The sequence below is a fragment of the Sorex fumeus genome, unplaced genomic scaffold (genome assembly GCF_029834395.1).
Source record: "Sorex fumeus unplaced genomic scaffold, SorFum_2.1 ptg000026l, whole genome shotgun sequence".
In the NCBI taxonomy this organism is placed as follows: Eukaryota; Metazoa; Chordata; class Mammalia; order Eulipotyphla; family Soricidae; genus Sorex; species Sorex fumeus.
In genome coordinates, this window is record NW_026606083.1 from 12,962,858 (window position 1) to 12,981,254 (window position 18,397).

The 18,397-nt window shown below is 40.3% G+C and overlaps 1 protein-coding gene across 2 annotated transcripts in view; it reads right to left on the bottom strand.

Moving 5' to 3' along the window:
* MINDY3 (MINDY lysine 48 deubiquitinase 3) overlaps positions 1 to 18,397 on the bottom strand; it is a 64,187-nt gene that overhangs the window by 25,640 nt on the left and 20,150 nt on the right. For both annotated transcript variants that reach the window (XM_056114658.1, XM_056114659.1), the window contains 4 exons: positions 16,083 to 16,156; positions 14,858 to 14,937; positions 5,020 to 5,090; positions 1,784 to 1,864 (listed from right to left, as the gene is read on the bottom strand). In XM_056114658.1, coding sequence (XP_055970633.1) covers positions 1,784 to 1,864; positions 5,020 to 5,090; positions 14,858 to 14,937; positions 16,083 to 16,156 — 306 coding nt within the window. The remainder of the gene's footprint in view (positions 1 to 1,783; positions 1,865 to 5,019; positions 5,091 to 14,857; positions 14,938 to 16,082; positions 16,157 to 18,397) is intronic.

Consider the following 18,397-nt stretch of genomic DNA (forward strand, 5'->3'; position numbering starts at 1 on the left):
TTAAATTAGTTTCTTATAATTCATTAGTTTTCATTAAGTTGAATATTAGTGAGAGAAATTTCAAAAAATTAACTTGAAATAATTTTTGTATATAATTATTCCAGTAGGCAGGGGTCACACCCACCAACTGGCCCCCTGGCGCCGTGTAATCCCATCAATGGCCAAGACCCAGAGACTATAAAACCCATCTCCCGGAAGTGTGCCGCTGCAAATGGGGCTGCACGACATCTTATTATCTCATTCCTACTTTGGACAAACTGGCAGGCTATCACATGTAACCTGCCCACACGGCAGAGTCTGGCAAGCTCCCCGTGGCATACCCAATATGCCAAATACCAGTAACAATGATGGGTCTCATTCTCCTAACCCTGAAAGAGCCTTGAATATGGAACTTTTTAAAAAATCTCTGGGCTAGGACGAAGGAGATGTAAATTTTTCCTTTTAATCATTAATTCCTATCTGAAAATTTCTAACACTAGAAACAAATTTTGTGGAATACTGAAATTCTCACTTCAGGAATCAGTATTTTAGTTTCTTTAGTTCCCATTCTGCTTCTGATGTCTTCCTCTCTACGAGGGAAGTAAACAATAAAAGTTTTAAACTAAATGTAGTGTGTCAGTAAGGCTTAACTTTTAAAGTTGAATGTCATAGCTTTCTCTATTGGGGAAAAGGTTTTGATTTATTCTGCTCTAAATCTACTAGCTAGGCTTTTGCCAACACAATAAAAGCAAACACAGTAATAAATAACTGAATAGATCTACAATTGGCAATCCAGCTATGGTACAATTTATACAAATCCTACTTCTTACCAAGAGGAATGAAATTCTTTAACAAGTACAAAGCTAAAATAGCTCAGTGTAATCAGGAAAAAGTTCACTAGAATGAAAAAAATTCAAACTGCAACTACAAAGTTTCCCTTTTCCATCCAACAGCTAATAACTCTAGTTAGGCATACCAGAGATGTTTGATAAATATTATTAAAATAACAAAAATGACAGTGTCACCAACAACAGGTCACTTTACTTGTACTAAATGCCAACAAAAATTTTTTAATAAAGACTGGCAACAATTATATGACCTTTGGAATGTTACCAATCCCTATATAAAAGAATAGGAAGGATTCCTAGCATTGCTGGAAAATGGTAACATTGGGATTCAGTAAAGACTGGACAACGCCAAAGGTCTCAAATACGGAACTAGGAGATAAGAAGTAGTCAAGTTAACGGTACTTAGAAACAATTCAGTCTAAGAATTTCAAAATAAATATACCCAAACACATTTCATCTACTTCAATAATGCAACCTGTATATATTGCATACAGTAATGGTATAAGAGTTTCCTTCCATTATAAGAGCGCTTCAATACCACTGACTATCATTATATTTTAAAACGCTTTCCTAGGAAATATGTAACTAAAATTATTTTACAACACAAAAGTCAGAATTTTATCCACCTTATGAAAGAGCAATTAAAAACCTTTATGTTCAATTATTTTACTTTAATCCAGTGACTATAGAAAAAAAAAAAGAACGTCAAAGTCCTAAAGTCAGAAAGTAAGTAAATAGAAAGGAATTATAACTACACCATGACATTTTATTGAAATGATTCCAAAACTAAAGCAGCATAACAATACGTACTTCGATATTAATATTTTAGATTTTGGAACAGTCTGTTACTGGAAAAACACTGAAGTTTGCACAAAGATCCAAACTAAATATGGACTTATATTATTTGTTTGTCTGATGTCATACTTAAAAAAAAAAATCCTGCTTATTAAGCATACCTTGGCAAAAAATACGGTGAGGTGAGTTTCACTGCCAACAATCCAAATAGGGTATTTTGGAGATTTCAAGTAAGAACCAACCTAGAACAAATGTAGCAAGATAAACAATAAAAATGTTATATTAACTGTTAAGTATTTTTGTTCATGACTATTTGGGGCATGACTGTGTGTTCAATTCACATTAATAGAGAGTAATTGGGCAGGGAAGATTTAATCATACAGCCCAAATGCTGAATGAAAAATGAAAATGTTATAAAAAATGACAGGGCTAAGCTTACATTATATCTTTACATCAGAATACAGACTTAACACAAATAGAAATCATGAATTCAGCCCCAAGAATCACTCTCAGATTTTGTCAAGTTTGTAGTGAGAATGAGAACTCCTAGAATTTCAGCTTGTTCCCTCATGCTTCAAAACTGTAAGTTTGATAAATTAACACATTAGTGGATGTATGACTTAATAAAGGAAAAGAAAGTCTTAAAATTCCTATCTTCAAAAAACCTAGGACAATATAATAAGTTCTCTCAAGGAAGATTCGCAAATGAAATATTTAAGAATATAAAGAATCCTCCACTGGACACTTTATGTTCAAGGTTTTATGATAAAGTCTACTTAAACTACATATACTTGAAAATTATACCTACAGTCTTTAAAGATTACATATTTAATCCTTAAAAGGACAGTGTCAAAATTTAAGAGGGATGAGTTGGGTATGCTAATGAATGGTGAAACATCAGCATACCCATCAGCATAGCAACTGTTATGCTAATGGTAGGGATGTGCTGGATACGCTAATGATGATGGATACGTTAATGCAGATGGCAAAAAGGATGGTTTGGTGACAAGAGAACTAAAGCAAAACTTCATTTATGTAGATATGCACTGTGTGTCCAATTCATATTAATTTGGAGAAAAACTAGACTGCAAGATTTTATCACAAAAACCAACTGCTGAGTGAAAAGTAAAAATGTTAAGAAAGATTGTCGGGGCTAAGCTTACAATGTACCTTTACATCAGAGCAAATACAGACGTAACAAATAGACATCACAAGCTTAGCCCTAAAATATGCATACCTACATATATGTAAATAACACACATAAATATATATGAAAAGGAAATAATTTCATTTGTAATAGTGAGCACATATATTCAAAATTATACAAAAAAATGTTACTTTCATTTCTAAAGGGCAATCTGTTATTTGAGAACAGAATAGGGAAATGCTCAGATTTACAGCTAGCTAATATGATTATGCCCTTAAACTAATGCATGGTAAATGTAGATACATATTTTGAGGAAAATATCGAGAGTTGCATACAGAAGAACACAACAGTATAATTCAATTGTGTGGGTTGTTTTTTTCCCTTTTTCTTACAATGTCTTGATTCACCTCTGGGGGTGGGTCAGCAGTTCCCTTCCAAAGAGCCCAGCCCACTCTTCACAGTCCTCCCCAGGGGAAGCCGGGCAGAGAAAGCATCTGCCCCACAGCCTGCTGGATCCATAATTAGCCAGTCAGCAGGGAGCTCAGGCAAGGGAGCAAACTCTATGCCAATTCTCATTCATAAACTGCCCCGCCCACTGTGGCCCTGATTCTAAGAAGGACCCCTGTGTGGCTCTGCTTGGTAAGCCACTGAGTGCGTCTGAAAGTAACTAAGAGCTCGGTTTTTGTCTAGCAGTGTGATGTAATCCATGGATGAAAGTGTTTTAAGTCTCTAAAGGGAGAATACTGCTGCAACGCAAAAGGAAATCATAGCGAGAAGCCATGGTCTTTGCCCTAGCTCACTGGTGGGGAAAACACATTATTCCCTTCCATGTAACAGTTACAAAGGCACATTCAGAAATGCTCACAACTCTGGTGCATTTGTTTATGGGCCACCTGATCTGTATCCTGCAAGACTGGGTGTCTGTTTCCGGTCTATTCTATCAGGACAAACAACAGAAAAATGAAAAATGGTAAACACAACAGTAATCAAACTTCACCATAGTCATTATCCTTCTGGTGATAATGTAAAAGGGGGCCACTGAAGGAGACAGTCTCTGAGACCCCAGTGGAAGGAGGGCCTGAATGGGGCAACGGAGCTACCCAGGGCAAGGGTGAACGCTCAGGGCAGAGATGACAGCAAGATGACCACGTTGGTAAGAGGCCAGGCAGGACCCCGGTCTCCAGTGCCCCACAGGCCCCAAGGTGAACATTTCCCATGTTTGAACTCCACATCTAGTTCTCCTGCAACACACACACACACACACGCACACATTTATTTTTAATAGCTTTCCTGAAATATTTTTGAGATAAAAAGTGTACAACTCTAATGTGTACAACACAACATTTCCAAATATGACTACATCGTGAAAAGGTCGCCACGATCAAAGGCATGAATGAATCCATTACCAGTTTGCACATATGTTCACTTTTAGGGCACAGGAGTTGTGTGTGTGTTGGGGGGAGGGGACACAAGCTGATTCTCTGGTTCTCAGCTTTCCTGGTAAAATTAAAGACAGCGAAAATAGGAAGTGGCAGCTTTTTTAACAGTATGATCATTACCATGATCTGAACTGGATGAAAACAATTATCAAATCCATTTTCAATAAAAATCTAAATATGGTCATGAGAGAGGGTGAGATCCTACTGTGACTTAAAGAAAAAAATCAGTCTCTGCTATACAATCACCAACTTAAACTGGAAAGGAAAATTAGACTGACTTCTCTCTCCAAATCAAGATATCTTATTAGGTGCACATGATTAATGGTTTAAATACCATTTGAAACTATTTAAATTTCCCAAAGTTGTTTCAGGCCATATGTACAACAGACTCCTAATCTCAGCACTTGTACCAAGGAGCTTCTAAAGTATTCCCAGTTGTATGGGTGAGGCAATGAAGTTAGCAAGGAAGAAGCGGTGAAGAAATTCCTTTTCTCTCAATTTATTAGAAAGATATTTATATTCAAGAAAAGGCTTCTCTGTTTCATGTATTATTTTGTACTGGGTTCTCTCACCCACCCTCGGAAAGGAAATAACTTAAAACCAGGTAATGTTGCATCATGAGCTGTTTAATTCTAACCTTGGTAAGAATGTCAGTTTCCCTAAACTGACATTCCCTAAACAAAGAGAAAAATAATTGCGGTAGCTATCAATGGCAGGAAGCTAAAATATGTTGCCTCAGGAGAAAAGCACTATCCACAACAGGAGAGATGGAAAACAAAAAATATCCAAAGAATCAGAAAAATCAACTTACTTTACAGTATCTTAAAGCTTCCATCAACGTTAAGAATCCGACTGATGCCTGTTCGTGTATTCCAAGAAGTTCTTTAAAAAAAAGTTAGTAGTGTATTAGCACATGTAAATCTGAAAAGTACTTATACACACATATAAATGCACCCATACTCACTATCTCTGGACATATAAAGATATTCCACATGAAGACCATTTTTCAACTCCAAACTACATTGTAAAAACCTTGTGTATATTTGTTGTTTACATGAAATCATTATTATAGTACTTCTCAGAAAATACCATTTTTAGATTCATGGTTGGTAACTGTTACCTCAGATATACGTTATACAGATTCATAAAACTTTATATTCAATGACAAATTCTTTTAAAAATTTTTATGTGTATACATATTTCAGTTTTTGGGCCATATCCTGTGATGCTCAGAGATTACTCCTGGCTTTGCACTCAAGAATTACATCTGGCAGTATACAGAGGAATATATAGAATGTCAGGGATTGAACCCAGGTTGGCCATGTGCAAGGCAAACTACTATCTTTCCAGCCCCACAACAGCAAATTCCTTAATGAAGGCGAAAAACCCAAGAACTCACTGGAAATTTAAAAACAAAACAAAATTCTGATATTCAGGCATCGTGAAATGATTTTGATTTAGAAAAGCAAATGGCTATGCTAAGCAGAATTTGAAATTTTAATCACTGTTTAAGCTACTTGCAAAATCCTTTAGAGATGATGACCTGATACCACTTTTCTCTCTTAAATTTAGATACTGGCAATGCTCCTAAACCTGGGAAATAAAGCCAAATAAAAAAACATGTATGGTTTACTGCCATACAAGAGCTGAAAGTTTGTTAAGGAAAACGTAAGAAAAGCGTGCTCTCTCTCTGCTCACATTTGCATGCTATATCTTATAATGACGGAAGAGACGCTTGCTGTGTCGGTATTTGAGATGACCTCAGAAGCACATAAGCTGGGAACATTGGTGGTGGAGAATGGGCACTGGTGGAGGGATGGGTATTGATCATTGTTTAACTAAAATGTACTCACTAAAGTTTTTAAGTCTGTAACTGTATCTCTTGGTGATTCATTCAAAGAAGAAAAAAAAAACTTTAAAGGTTAAAAAAAAAAGAAGCACATAAGGACCTTTTTTTTTCCTCAGACAAGAAAGACGACAAAACCAAACCAAAACAAGGTAGAAGAGTAGCAAAGTAGGATCAAGAATTGCTGTAGTAAGCCGTGAAATAGCACAGTTCCTTAAAGGTTTCTAGTTTGGGGAAACTGTTGTGATTAGCTCCAAGAGAGAATTAAGACTCATGTTCTAGAGACGTGTGAGGAGAGAATGCCAAATTGTGTTAGGTAAACTGGGACTGAGGCACACCTGGGGTGCCAATGCAGAGACAGACACATCACTGCAAAATAAGACTCGGGAGCACAGCGGCCGGGAAGAGAAAGACAAGATTATTCACTGTGGAGATACAACGGTGTTGATGAATTTCATGGCTAATATATATCAAGTGGAATAACGGCAACCTGGTCATTCAAAATTTCAAAAATGCATTTATTTCTGGTAATGACGATGTCTGCTGTAAATATGATGCTTAGCACTTTGTGAGTTTTTTACCATCTGGCCATGTTTGGTCCATTTTGCTATTAAGATGCTTCTCTTAATTAATGGAAGAACATCTGCCCAGTCTCACTTAGGTTACATATATTTTACTATGTATCCTTAAGGAGTATATTCAGATGAGCACTGTTTTTTTTTTTTTATAAATTCAAAGTAAAAAGAAAACACATATACATAAGTTTGTATTTTTTCACTCATTTTGAAATTCCAACACATCGTAAAGTAAAGGCCCTCCCGTTGATCATCGATTTGCTCGAGCGGGCCCAGTAACGTCTCCATTGGAGACTTTGTTGTTACTGTGTCTGGCATATCGAATACTCTCGGTAGCTTGCCGGGCTCTCCGAGAGGGGCGGAGGAATCGAACTTGGGTCGGCCATGTTGCCTGCGTGCAAGGCAGATGCCCTACCCACTGTGCTATCACCAGTCTTTTGTTTTTTGAGAGGGTTTGGGGGTGAACCCATCAGTGATTCTCAGTCAGCGGGGCCGCAGGGCAACGCAAGGGCCTGTGGATGTGATTGCCCAGGGGCCTCCAAGGCTGCATTTGGCAGTGCTTTAGGGAACCAGGTGGTGATACGAGTGAAATCCAGGTTGGGTGTCATGCATGTGCTTGCACTGAGGTACAGTGAGGGTTCTCATGCTGTGGCTTAGGTCTCTATGCATCCGTGTGACCCTGGTAGAGATGATCAAAATGATTTTCATAAAAAAGATATTATCTGTCTGTGGTATTTGTTACTCTCTGAGTCTATGCTGGAGTTTTCCAGAGCTTAACTGACATGCTGTATTCCTACAGATGGAACCTATAAACAGGAGAATTTGCAAAGTATAAAATGATGCCTCTTGGGCCAGAGTGATAGTACTGCAGGGAGGGCGTTTGCCTTGCACATGGCCAACCCGAGTTCAATCCCCTGGCATCCCATATGGACCCCCAAGCACTGCCAGGAGTAATTCCTGAGCATAGAGCCAGGAGTAACCCGAGCATCGCTGGGTGTGACCAAAAAGCAAAATAAAATAAAATAAAATGATGCCTCTCCTTAATTCCTTTTAGAAAACAGCTATTTACTTATTAATATGTTTATACTAACAAGCAATGGGTATATATTGTTTTTAAATGAATTAATATGCATTTTAAAATCTGTCAGTATTGGCTAGTCCCGCAAGCCCCCATCCTTCCTTGGATTAATTCTCGTTTACTTGTCAATCTCTGTTCTGGAGAAGTCTGTGTTCTCTCTCCAACATGTACTTTCTCTCTCTCTCTCTCTCTCTCCCCTTACCTCCTTATAAATGAGTTTAATAAAACCAACCTTGCTTCACGAAAATAAAAATAAAATTGGTCAGTTTTAACTCCTAACAAGAAAAATACTGATCACTATTTACTTAGAAGCCACATAAGCAAAACCTTGCTGGGGTTCTCAGCACACCGCAAAACTGTGAGGGATGTCAAAACCCAACTTTCCGAAAGTCACATCAGAGCTTTCCAAGGAAAAAAAGGGAGTGGAAGTAAGAAAACTGAAGGAGAAATTGTACATGAAACCTCTCCACCTTTGAAATGTAAAAACATGTAAGGTGCACTAAATATTTTCATATTTAAAGAACGAATATGCTGAGAAACATGTTTATACTCTGATTTCTAAAATCAGTTACTACCACCTAGTGTTAAGATTAGGAACTGCATCATCTACTTCCTTGGACTTTTTTTTTTTTGTTAACTTTTATTAGTGAAACACCATGAGATACAATTGTAGACTTACAAATTTTTGTGCTTGGGTTTCAGTTATACAATGATTGAGTACCCATCCCTCCACCAGTGCCCACTCCCCACCTCCCAATGCCCCCAGCATCCCTCCCACCTCCCGCCCCCCATCCCACCCCACTCCTGTGGCAGGGCATTCTCTTTTGTTCTCTCCTTTTGGGTGCTGTGGTTTGCAAAAGAGGCATTGAGTGGGAATCATGTTCGCCTATAGTCTACTTTCAGCATGCATCTCTCATCCTGGGAGGGTCCTCCCAACACCCTTTACTTGGTGCTCCCTCTCTATCTGAGCTGCCTTCTCCCTCAGCATTTGCGGCTGGCCTCCAAGCCATGGAGTGAACCTCCTTGTACTTATCTCAGCTATTCTTGGGTGTTAGTTTCCCATTTTGTTACTTTATATTTTCCAGATGAATGCAATCTTTCTATGTCTGTCCCTCTCTTTCTGACTCATTTCGCTTAGCATGATACTTTCCATATTGTACCACTTGTATGTAAATTTCATGACTTCATCTTTTCTAACAGCTGCGTAGAACTCCATTGTGTAGATGTACCAAAGTTTCTTTAACCAGTGATCTGTTCTCAGGCACTCGGGTTTTTTTTTCAGATTTTGGCAATTGTGAACAGTGCAGCAGTGAACATAGAAGTGCAGATGTCATTTCGACTGTACTTTCCTTGGACTTTTGAATAAATGTTTAGTATTTATACTAATATACTTCTAGATAAAACAACCTAGCAGTTCATAATTGAATTATTCATATTAGGTCAGTAATCACATATGTAGTAGCACTGTCCTCCCAAATTGTGAGACTTATTGTTACTGTTTTTGGCATATTGAATACGTCATGGGGAGCTTGCCAGGCTTTGGCGTGAGGGCGAGATACTCTCAGTAGCTTGCTGGGCTCTCCAAGAGGGGCAGAGGAATCAAACCCGGGTCAGCCGCGTGCAAGACAAACGCCTTGCCCGCTGTGCTATCGCTCCAGCCCCACATATGTAGTAGTAAGGATGGTAATATTAAAAATTATTTCCTTAAAGATGAAGTTATGAAATTTACATACAAGTGGTACTACATGGAAAGTATCATGTTAAGCGAAATGAGTCAGAAAGAGCGGGATAGACACAGAAAGATCGCATTCATCTGGGGAACATAAAGCAACAAAAAGGGAGACTAACATCCAGGAATGGCTGAGATTAGTACCAGAAATTTTTCTCCATGACTTGAAGGCCAGCCACACGTGCTAGGTGAAAAGGAAGCTCAGATAGAGAAGAAAGCACCAAATAAAGGGTGTTGTGAGGACCCTCCCAGGGTGGGAGAAGCATGCTAAAAGTAGTCTATAGACCAAACATGATTGCCACTCAATGCCTCTCTTGCAAAACACAGTACCCAAAAGAAGAGAGAGAGAACAAGGGGGAATACCCTGCCACAGAGGCAGGGTGGGACGGGGGGGGATGGGGGTGGGGAGATGCTGGGACCCGTGGTGGTGGAGGATGGGCACTGGTGGAGGGATGGGTACTTGATCACTGTATAACTGAAACCCAAGCACAAATATTTATACGTTTATAACTGTACCTCATGGTGTTTCACTAACAAAAAAATAAAAAAAATTTTAAAAAAACTTAAAAAAAATTATTTCCTTGGGGGCTGGAGCGATAGCACAGCGGGTAGGGTGTTTGCCTTGCATAGAGCCGACCGGGTTCGATTCCCAGCATCCCATACGGTCCCCTGAGCACTGCCAGGGGTAATTCCTGAGTGCAGAGCCAGGAGGAACCCCTATGCATAACCAGGCGTGACCCAAAAAACAAAAAACAAAAAAACAAAAAAAATTATTTCCTTATAGGATCCATATATGTAATTTTTTTTATCTTGAAAGTGCATCATTAAGAACGTTATACAAAGTTGTAATTATAGTGAGTTCAAATTAAAATAGTTGTAATTAATTGGAAACCAAGCACAAAAATTTGTAAATCTACAACTGTACCTCATGGTGTTTCACTAACAAAAATTTAAAAAAAAAATGTAAATGATGGAGAATGGGCACTGGTGAGGGATGGGCACTGGATCATTGTATAACTGAAACCCAAACACAAAAATTTGTAAGTCTACAACTGTACCTCATGGTGTTTCACTATAAAAATTAAAAAAAAAATGGAGAGAGACAGAATTAGAGACAGAGGCAGAGAGACAGAGATAGAAACAGAGAGACAGAAGAAAAAGTGCCTGTGGTAAAGGCAGACTGGGGGTGAGGGTGAAAGGAGGGAATCTGGGGACAATGGTAGTGAAAAATGTACACTGTTGAAGGTATGTTGGAACATGGTATGATGGAAACCTAATCATGAACAACTTTGTAACTGTGTGTCTCCCTCATGAACAACTTTGTAACTGTATATCTCCCTCATGAACAAGTTTGTAACTGTGTATCTAATTCATGAACAACTTTATAACTGTGTATCTCACTCATGAACAACTTTGTAACTGTGTATCTAACAGTGGCTTAATTAAAAACCAAAAGAAAAAAAATAGTTGTAATTAAAGTGAGTTACATTTTTGTAATTACATTCTTATATATTATGACTTACAGAATTCACTTATGTATTTCCAGATCTATTTAGCTGAATACATTTTAACTGACATTTAAAAAAAAATCTGTTGAACTTTATTTCTTTAGCTTAGCATTTAAGTTTAATCATGGTTACATGTGCAGCCCTATCAACGCATAGGTGCTTTAGTCAGTGAGACTGAACACACACACACACACACACACACACACACACACACACACACACACTCATAAGGGAGAGGCCTCCCAAGCAGCACTGAGGGCCGGGGAGTAACAGTCACTATTGTAACTGACCAGTCCGTTCAGTGTGAGGGTCCCGCTCTGTAGTGTTGCCTGGGCCCATAAGTGCTCAGGGAGCCAATGAGGGAAGGAACCTGGGCCATACTGTTGCCCTGGAGCAATCTTGCGGGTGCAGGAATTTGCTTTCCTGTATTCTCCTTCGCTCCTGACTCCCACATCTCACTGCTGTCAGAATATCTACAAAAGCCCCCCTCCTCCCCACTCCAGAGAGGCCTGAAGATCCGCACGGGGACCTCTCTGCAAACCATGTGTACTCAAAATAGAAAAGAAACCCTGGCAACTCAAATGTGAATGGAACAAGCAACTAACTGAAAGCTGGGCAAAAGGCTCACAGACTCCCCTCCAAGTAAGACACAAGGACAGGCAGGGGTCTATGAAGAGATCATCGGAGAGAAACGCAAACGCAAACTGACTGCAGTGAGAAGGGGACAGCCATGACCAAAGGGCTCTTCGCTCCCTCTCTCTCTCCCCTTTCCTCCCCCCTCTAGCTCTCTCTCCCCCCCCTTCCTCTCTCCCCCCTCCCTCCCTCTCTCCCCTCTCTCTCCCCCTCTTCCTTCTCCCCCTCCCTCCTCCTCTCTCTCTCTCCCTCCCCTCCCTCTCTCTCTGTTACTCTCTCACTTCCTCAGGTTTAAGACAGTGATTTCCTACCACAGGTGCACCCAAATGGCTGTGCGGACTGTGTTAAGTCAAATCTATCAGTCACACAGGAAAACGTAACATTATTCCAGACACCAGCGATGTGGACAGTCACACTGGGGGAAGCAGGGAGCAGAATGGGACAAGCTGCGGGAAGCTGGGGGAGAAAGAAGCTGGGAGCTGCTGGACAATGAGGTTCCCTTCCGCAAGGCTGCATCTTTCACCCAAAATTCTGTTCTAAAGGCAGATCTTATGGTAAATGTTTTCCCGTAGGAAAAATGAAAGAAAAAAAGACGCTCAAAGAAAAAAAAAAAGTCAGGAACATCTGTGTAGACTAGTGCCGACGACTGGTGTCAGAGGCAGCCCAGGCCACTCGTTGACCAAGATGTCAAGACTCCCCTGGGACGGGAAGGCCCAGGATGAGGCAATGAAAGACTGATGGTCAAGAAGCCCCACAAACCAGAAATAGAAGTGTTTCTTCCATCCCCAGGCCCTAAGCACAGGAGAGGAGCACAACACAACATAATACAAGACTTAAAAAGAACATTTGCTCCCTACCCTCTGGTTCCTAATCTCAATTGTTCTTATAGACCCTACTAACTGCTAAATTTACACAGACTTTCCTAAGTTCTCATTCTCCTGGAATGAGTCCGGTGGGTCACTTAACTACTCCATAAAGCAGACAAGGAATTTGGGGTTAACCTCTCCTTCTTAGCTGCTCTCTATACATGAGCAAACAGCTGTCAGATTGCTGTGACTGCAAGGAAGACTTTCAAGTCATCTCACACATATATTATAGCACTCACGAACGGAACAGCATCCAAGGCAGTGCATCAGAATGATGAGGCTTATCAGCTCTGGAATCAGAACTCTGCAGTTCACTGTCAACTCATTAAGCCCCATGAAATGAAACCTCACACTCCAGAGCTGCTGCCTCATTTCCCACAACTACAGAGAATGACCGTCAGGGCGTTTAAGAATAAAATGAGAGGAGAGAAAGCGGAAAAGCTTGGGAGGGGGGGGGGTGGGGGGGGGAATCCATATATTCATTCATCTGGTACCAACACTACAGGACTTGGCATTATTTAAGAAATGGATATTAAGGCTTTATTAATCATCAGTCACCAATAGTTGTTAACTGTTGTGTTGTTGTCTTGGAGCCACACCCACCAGTGCTTGGGGCTGACTCCTGGCTGTGGTTAGCATCACGCCAGGTGGTGCTTGGGGGACCCTCTGGGGAGTTGGGGATCAAACCTGGGCTGGCCACATGCAAGGCAAGTGCTTGGCCCACTGCACCATCTTTCTGGCTTCTGTAATTGCTTTTTAAAGAAAATTAAATATCTGAGGACAAAGCTTGCTTTTCCCTCTGCCAGAACAGTGATTTTGGTCAATTGCTCTGTTTCTCTTCTCTACTGATTCAATAAGACTTGTTTCAGAACCTAATAGTTATTGAACCTTAAGTTCAAATGCCCGACTCACTGCTGAAACCAAGAGACTGTACGTTCCTGCAGGCTCTTTCACTGAGGCAAGCAGGGAACTGTGCAATGGAGGAAAAGTGGTGGCACCCACCACTGAGTGTAGGGAGAAGCAATTTATACCTTTGCTTTCTGATGGTGGAGGGAAAAGAAGTCACTAAATTATTCGAGCTTCATCTTTTGTTGCTATAAATTGAGGTTAAAGAAAAAAAAATTATATTGCTTCACACAAAACACATAAATACTAGTTTCTTTCTTCTTCCTATGCCAACTTTATCAGTCTCCTTCACATTTGTCTAGACAATTTGCAATCATATTTTTTATAAACTTTTTTTTTTATTAGACACCATCAGGTACAGTTGTACCTCAACTGTACCTTACAAATTTTGTGCTTAGATTTCAATTATACAATGATCAACTACCCATTCCTCCACCAGTGCCCATTTCCCACCACCACGGATCCCAGTATCCCTCCCACCCCCCATCCCCCCCTATCCCACCCTGCCTCTGTGGCAAGGCATTCCCTTCTGTTCTCTCTCCTTTCGGGTGTTGTGGTTTGCAAAAGAGGCATTGACTGGCAATCATGTTTGACCTGCCTCATTCTAACGGATTCTAAAAATTCACATTCGTATTCTAAGTCTGTTATTTCTCTGTTCAGTTGCCTTTGACGATGCTCTTCTTAAATTTTGCCAAATGAAATGAAACATCTCGTATATTCAAGGCGGCGTGTGTTTGCCCAACTCTGTGACCTTCCTCCGAGTAGCTGCTAGTCCATCACGGGCACGGCGAGAGTCCCTGGTCTGTAGCTCTGGAAATGTTTCCACTGTCATGCTGGGCCACAGCACTGGGAGATTCTGCACAGCCCAGCCCTGTGCGCTGATGTATTTCTAAGCCCCAAGAGTGACACTGCAGTGAGGATAGCACGCCACTGCTTAAGGGACTTGGATGCTTCCCAAGGTTCCTGAAGACAGACTTTTATTTTATATTTTTTAATTTTTTTAATTGAATCACGTTGAGATACACAGTTATAAAGCTGTTCATGATTGGGTTTCTCTCTCTCTCTCTCTCCCTCTCTCTCTCTCTCTCCCCCCCCCCCCCCCCCCCCCATCTCCTGTCTCTGTTCTGTTTCTGTCTCTCTCCTTTCTTTCCTCCCCTTTCCCCCCTTTCTGGGCACTATGGTCTAAAACACAGATACTGAGACGTTATCATGTTTGTGGAAACAGACTTTTAGGCTTTTTAGAACAAACTCAAAATACCTGCAACTCTCAAGTTTTACACAAAATGTAACACTGCTACCCCAATTTCAGACATGACTAAAGTCAAACAGCAAGAATTTGAACCCGTCCATATTTCCGTTTTAAGAACAGTTAAAGAACTGTTCTATTACAAAGTATGTATTCCCTAAGGAAAATGGAGCCAATACAGAGATGCAGAGTCAATACATATTCCACTATGTCCTACTAAAATATTAATCCTAAGAGAAACACAATGAAGAAATGTACTCACTCATTCCTGAGCATTCTCTGTCACCATCCCAAACGTTGGAGACGGCATGGCCCGTCAGCAGGAGGTTAATTAAACTTTGGCTATTAATAAAACATCAAAAAATAATTAAAACCAAAATAAGGTTCATCGATCTCTTTGGGAAAACATAATGACTTTTTTTACATTAAATTAGGTTGTGTAAAAAACAAAGTGAAGAAAAGCCTGATGCTTTTCTCCCTACCACCCAATACTCCTGAACACCAGCCGTGCTAACTGGGTCACAGTGGAGCCTGTGCCTCCACAATCTTACACATTTAACAAATTCACATGAGAACTAAATAATGCTTAGGTGGATAATTTACTTCACGTACAAAGTCATCTTTTAAAATGCATATATATAATTATCTTGTGTTTGATGGAAGATCTACAATTTTTTTTTTCTTTTTTGGGTCATACCCGGCGATGTACAGGGGTTACTCCTGGCTCTGCACTCAGGAATTACTCCTCGTGGTGCTCGGGGGACCATATGGGACGTTGGGAATTGAACCCGGGTCGGCCACATGCAAGGCAAATGCCCTTCCTGCTCTGCTATTGCTCTAGCCCTGATCAACAAATTTGGGGGCAAGGAGTTGTTTGTTTGGGGGCCACACCCTGAGTCAGCTCAGGGCTGACTCCAGATTCTGTGATTAGGAATCACTACTGGCTTCTTAGGGGGCCATCCTGGGTCCGTCCCATGCTGTGTGAACACCGTCCCCACTGCTCTATGGCTCCGGCCCCAAGATCTATGAATTTCAACTGGCACATCAGAAAGATCTAGAGATTGACATGCTTATCAGTATGCCAATGATCTTAGTACAAACCACTTTTAAAGAGCTTGAGAGGAAAGTAGTCTCAAAGAAAAATAGGCATATTTTTCCTCCCAAGCAGGAAAACACAACTAAGCACATGCTGATTTCTAAGTCAAATGAGTAAAACTGCACACATTAGAAAATTTTATTAGCTGAATATCCAGCATAATCTGTTAACATATTTCTGCTTTCATTTTAAAACCAGAAAATATTTTTGCTCCATAAATACAATCTACAAATAAAACTAAAGTGGAAGTTACCATTTCATGCCAAAAAACAAGCTATGCATCCAGTACCAGACTGCCAAAATTCATACTCAATAAGATAAGCCAGCAATGGGGTTCCCTCTTAAGTTACTGAAAAATGAAGCCCACTGAAATTTAAAGAATTTTAATTACCTGCCATGTCCATATACAGGATCTATCAAGGGCTCACTTGAATCTTCAATTTCATTTTTTATGTTTTCAATGCCCTAAAGAAACCAAGAATTCATTAGCTTACCTTTTCAAAATTAAAAATAAAACTTGTGACAGAAAAATTTCAGTCTGCAGTATAAGTCAACAGAACACAATTACAGGAGGTTCTCAAATAACACTGATTCAATGTTATTTTTTGCTACAATGTTTGTGAGAAAACACTTTGCCTCCTGGCTGTGACCAGCCTGTGAAGTCCACCTGGGTCTGGGATCAGGACCCATAGTCTCTGCCCGTGCATCTCCGACTGGAAGCAGCCACGTGGGAAAGGAAGGACAGAATGCAGAAGAGATGGTTTCAGAGTGTGTTTCATGTATTTAGAAGTTTGGTGATACCTTTTGTGACCAGAAACCATGGTAACTTATTAACTTTTGATCCTCTCAATTAGGATATGGCCGAATTGATTTTGTCTTGGTCATCTTGCTTAAAATTCTATTTCAACGAATTTATCAACTGTGTTTAAATGATCCAAAATGAGCGAAATTATCAACAGTGTTTAAATGAGCAAGATGTGAATAGCAGGTGCAGAGATGAGAGTGGTCATCACTCTCTAAGAATATCTCTGATTTTCATTTCGGGGGGGGGGGGCTTCTGAATAAAGAACATCAAGAGACTCGTGGGTAATAAGGCTAATTCTGAATAAAAGGATCTGCAGAGAAAACGTTTACATTGCAAGAGGAAAAAATGATTAAATGTACAGTTAACATACATTTTACTTTATGCTACTATAAAGTCAGACCTAACATGCTTGCTAAGGCAACCGTGCATTTTCTTAAAAACTCAGTGGAACAGGGTTATTGAACACTCAGGAACATATCTGAGTGCTGAGAGGTCAATCTAAATACACATAAGATGACAAAGAGTTATTTTAAATTGTGTCCTCAGGTGCTGCTCATTCAAGGATGTACTGAAAATATGTAAACTTGAAGGTCATGAAAACCAACGGGCTCATATTGATTTTCTATTATTAATATAATCTTTCTAATGCTCCCATTTTGAATCTAATCTAATGCTCCCAGAAGGCACTCAAGTCGCCAAAGATCTAGATACTGGACCAGTATACAGCTCAGTCATTTTTAAAATTTTATCAATTCCAAAATGACAAAGGTTAGCGGCCACTTGCTGCGCTATGCATCTAACTTTAAACTACTGGAGTTACTGAATTATAGGCCATTTCAAAAGATGAGAGATAATTTTTTAATATAAATGATTGCAAGGAGGGACAAACTAGCATGAGGTCCTGCCCTTGCCTGCTTATTAACAATATGAATGAGGCACCGATGAAACGGGAATGAAGAACTAAGAGACATGATCATCAAAGGGTCATCATTTCTAAGACCAGCTCAAAGGATAACGAGACACAAAGACTCACGGGCTGTAAAGGACAGAAGACAGCGGAGGGTCACGTAGATAGCTCAATGGGCTGTGGGAATGCTTTGTGTGCAGAAGACTCAGGCTCCTCATTTGGGTACTTGGTGCCAGTTCCCATCCCTGGCACCACATACTCCCATGAACACTCCGCCAAGAGTGACCCTGAGTAGAGTCTGGAGCTTCTGAGCTCTGCAGGGTGTGGCCCCCAAAATAAAAATCAAAATGAAAAGCAAGACAGGAGATAGGAAAAGTTTTGAGCACGGGGATGGGGGGACTGTGTGGGGTTTAAGGCGCTTGCCTTGAATGTGGCCAACCCTGGTTCTGTCCTCGAATCTGCAAGGTCAGATCACCTAGGCACAGAGTTGGGAGCAGGTCCTGAGCAACAGCTGAGTGCCATGTAACCCACTTCCACCAATGTTTTAAGCATGAACAACTGGGAGACTACGAATAGACAAGAAAATCTGGTGAGCTGTTCCCCTTCCAGACTGCCATCACTGCTGTGTATCAACACCATCCCATTTTTATTCTTTCTCTTACATAAGCTAATTTTTAAAAATTTCTGAATGTAAAGTATCGCTCAAACATGTTCTTTATCTTCTCCATCACTGCCCTAGCTGCTGTTCACCTGTATGAATGATCACTTTTCTAGTCTGCCTGACCCTCAGTCATACTCCCTTGTCTAGCACAGCTCACCCCAGCTTAAGCACTCTCTTACCAATATTAAGATTACTTTCCTAATCAACATATATATTTTTTTGCCAGACAGTATTTAAAGCAGTTTTCACACAGTATACAAAGACTATCATATCCTAAGATCTCCGTGTGTGTGTGTGTGTGTGTGTGTGTGTGTGTGTGTTTGTATGTGTACA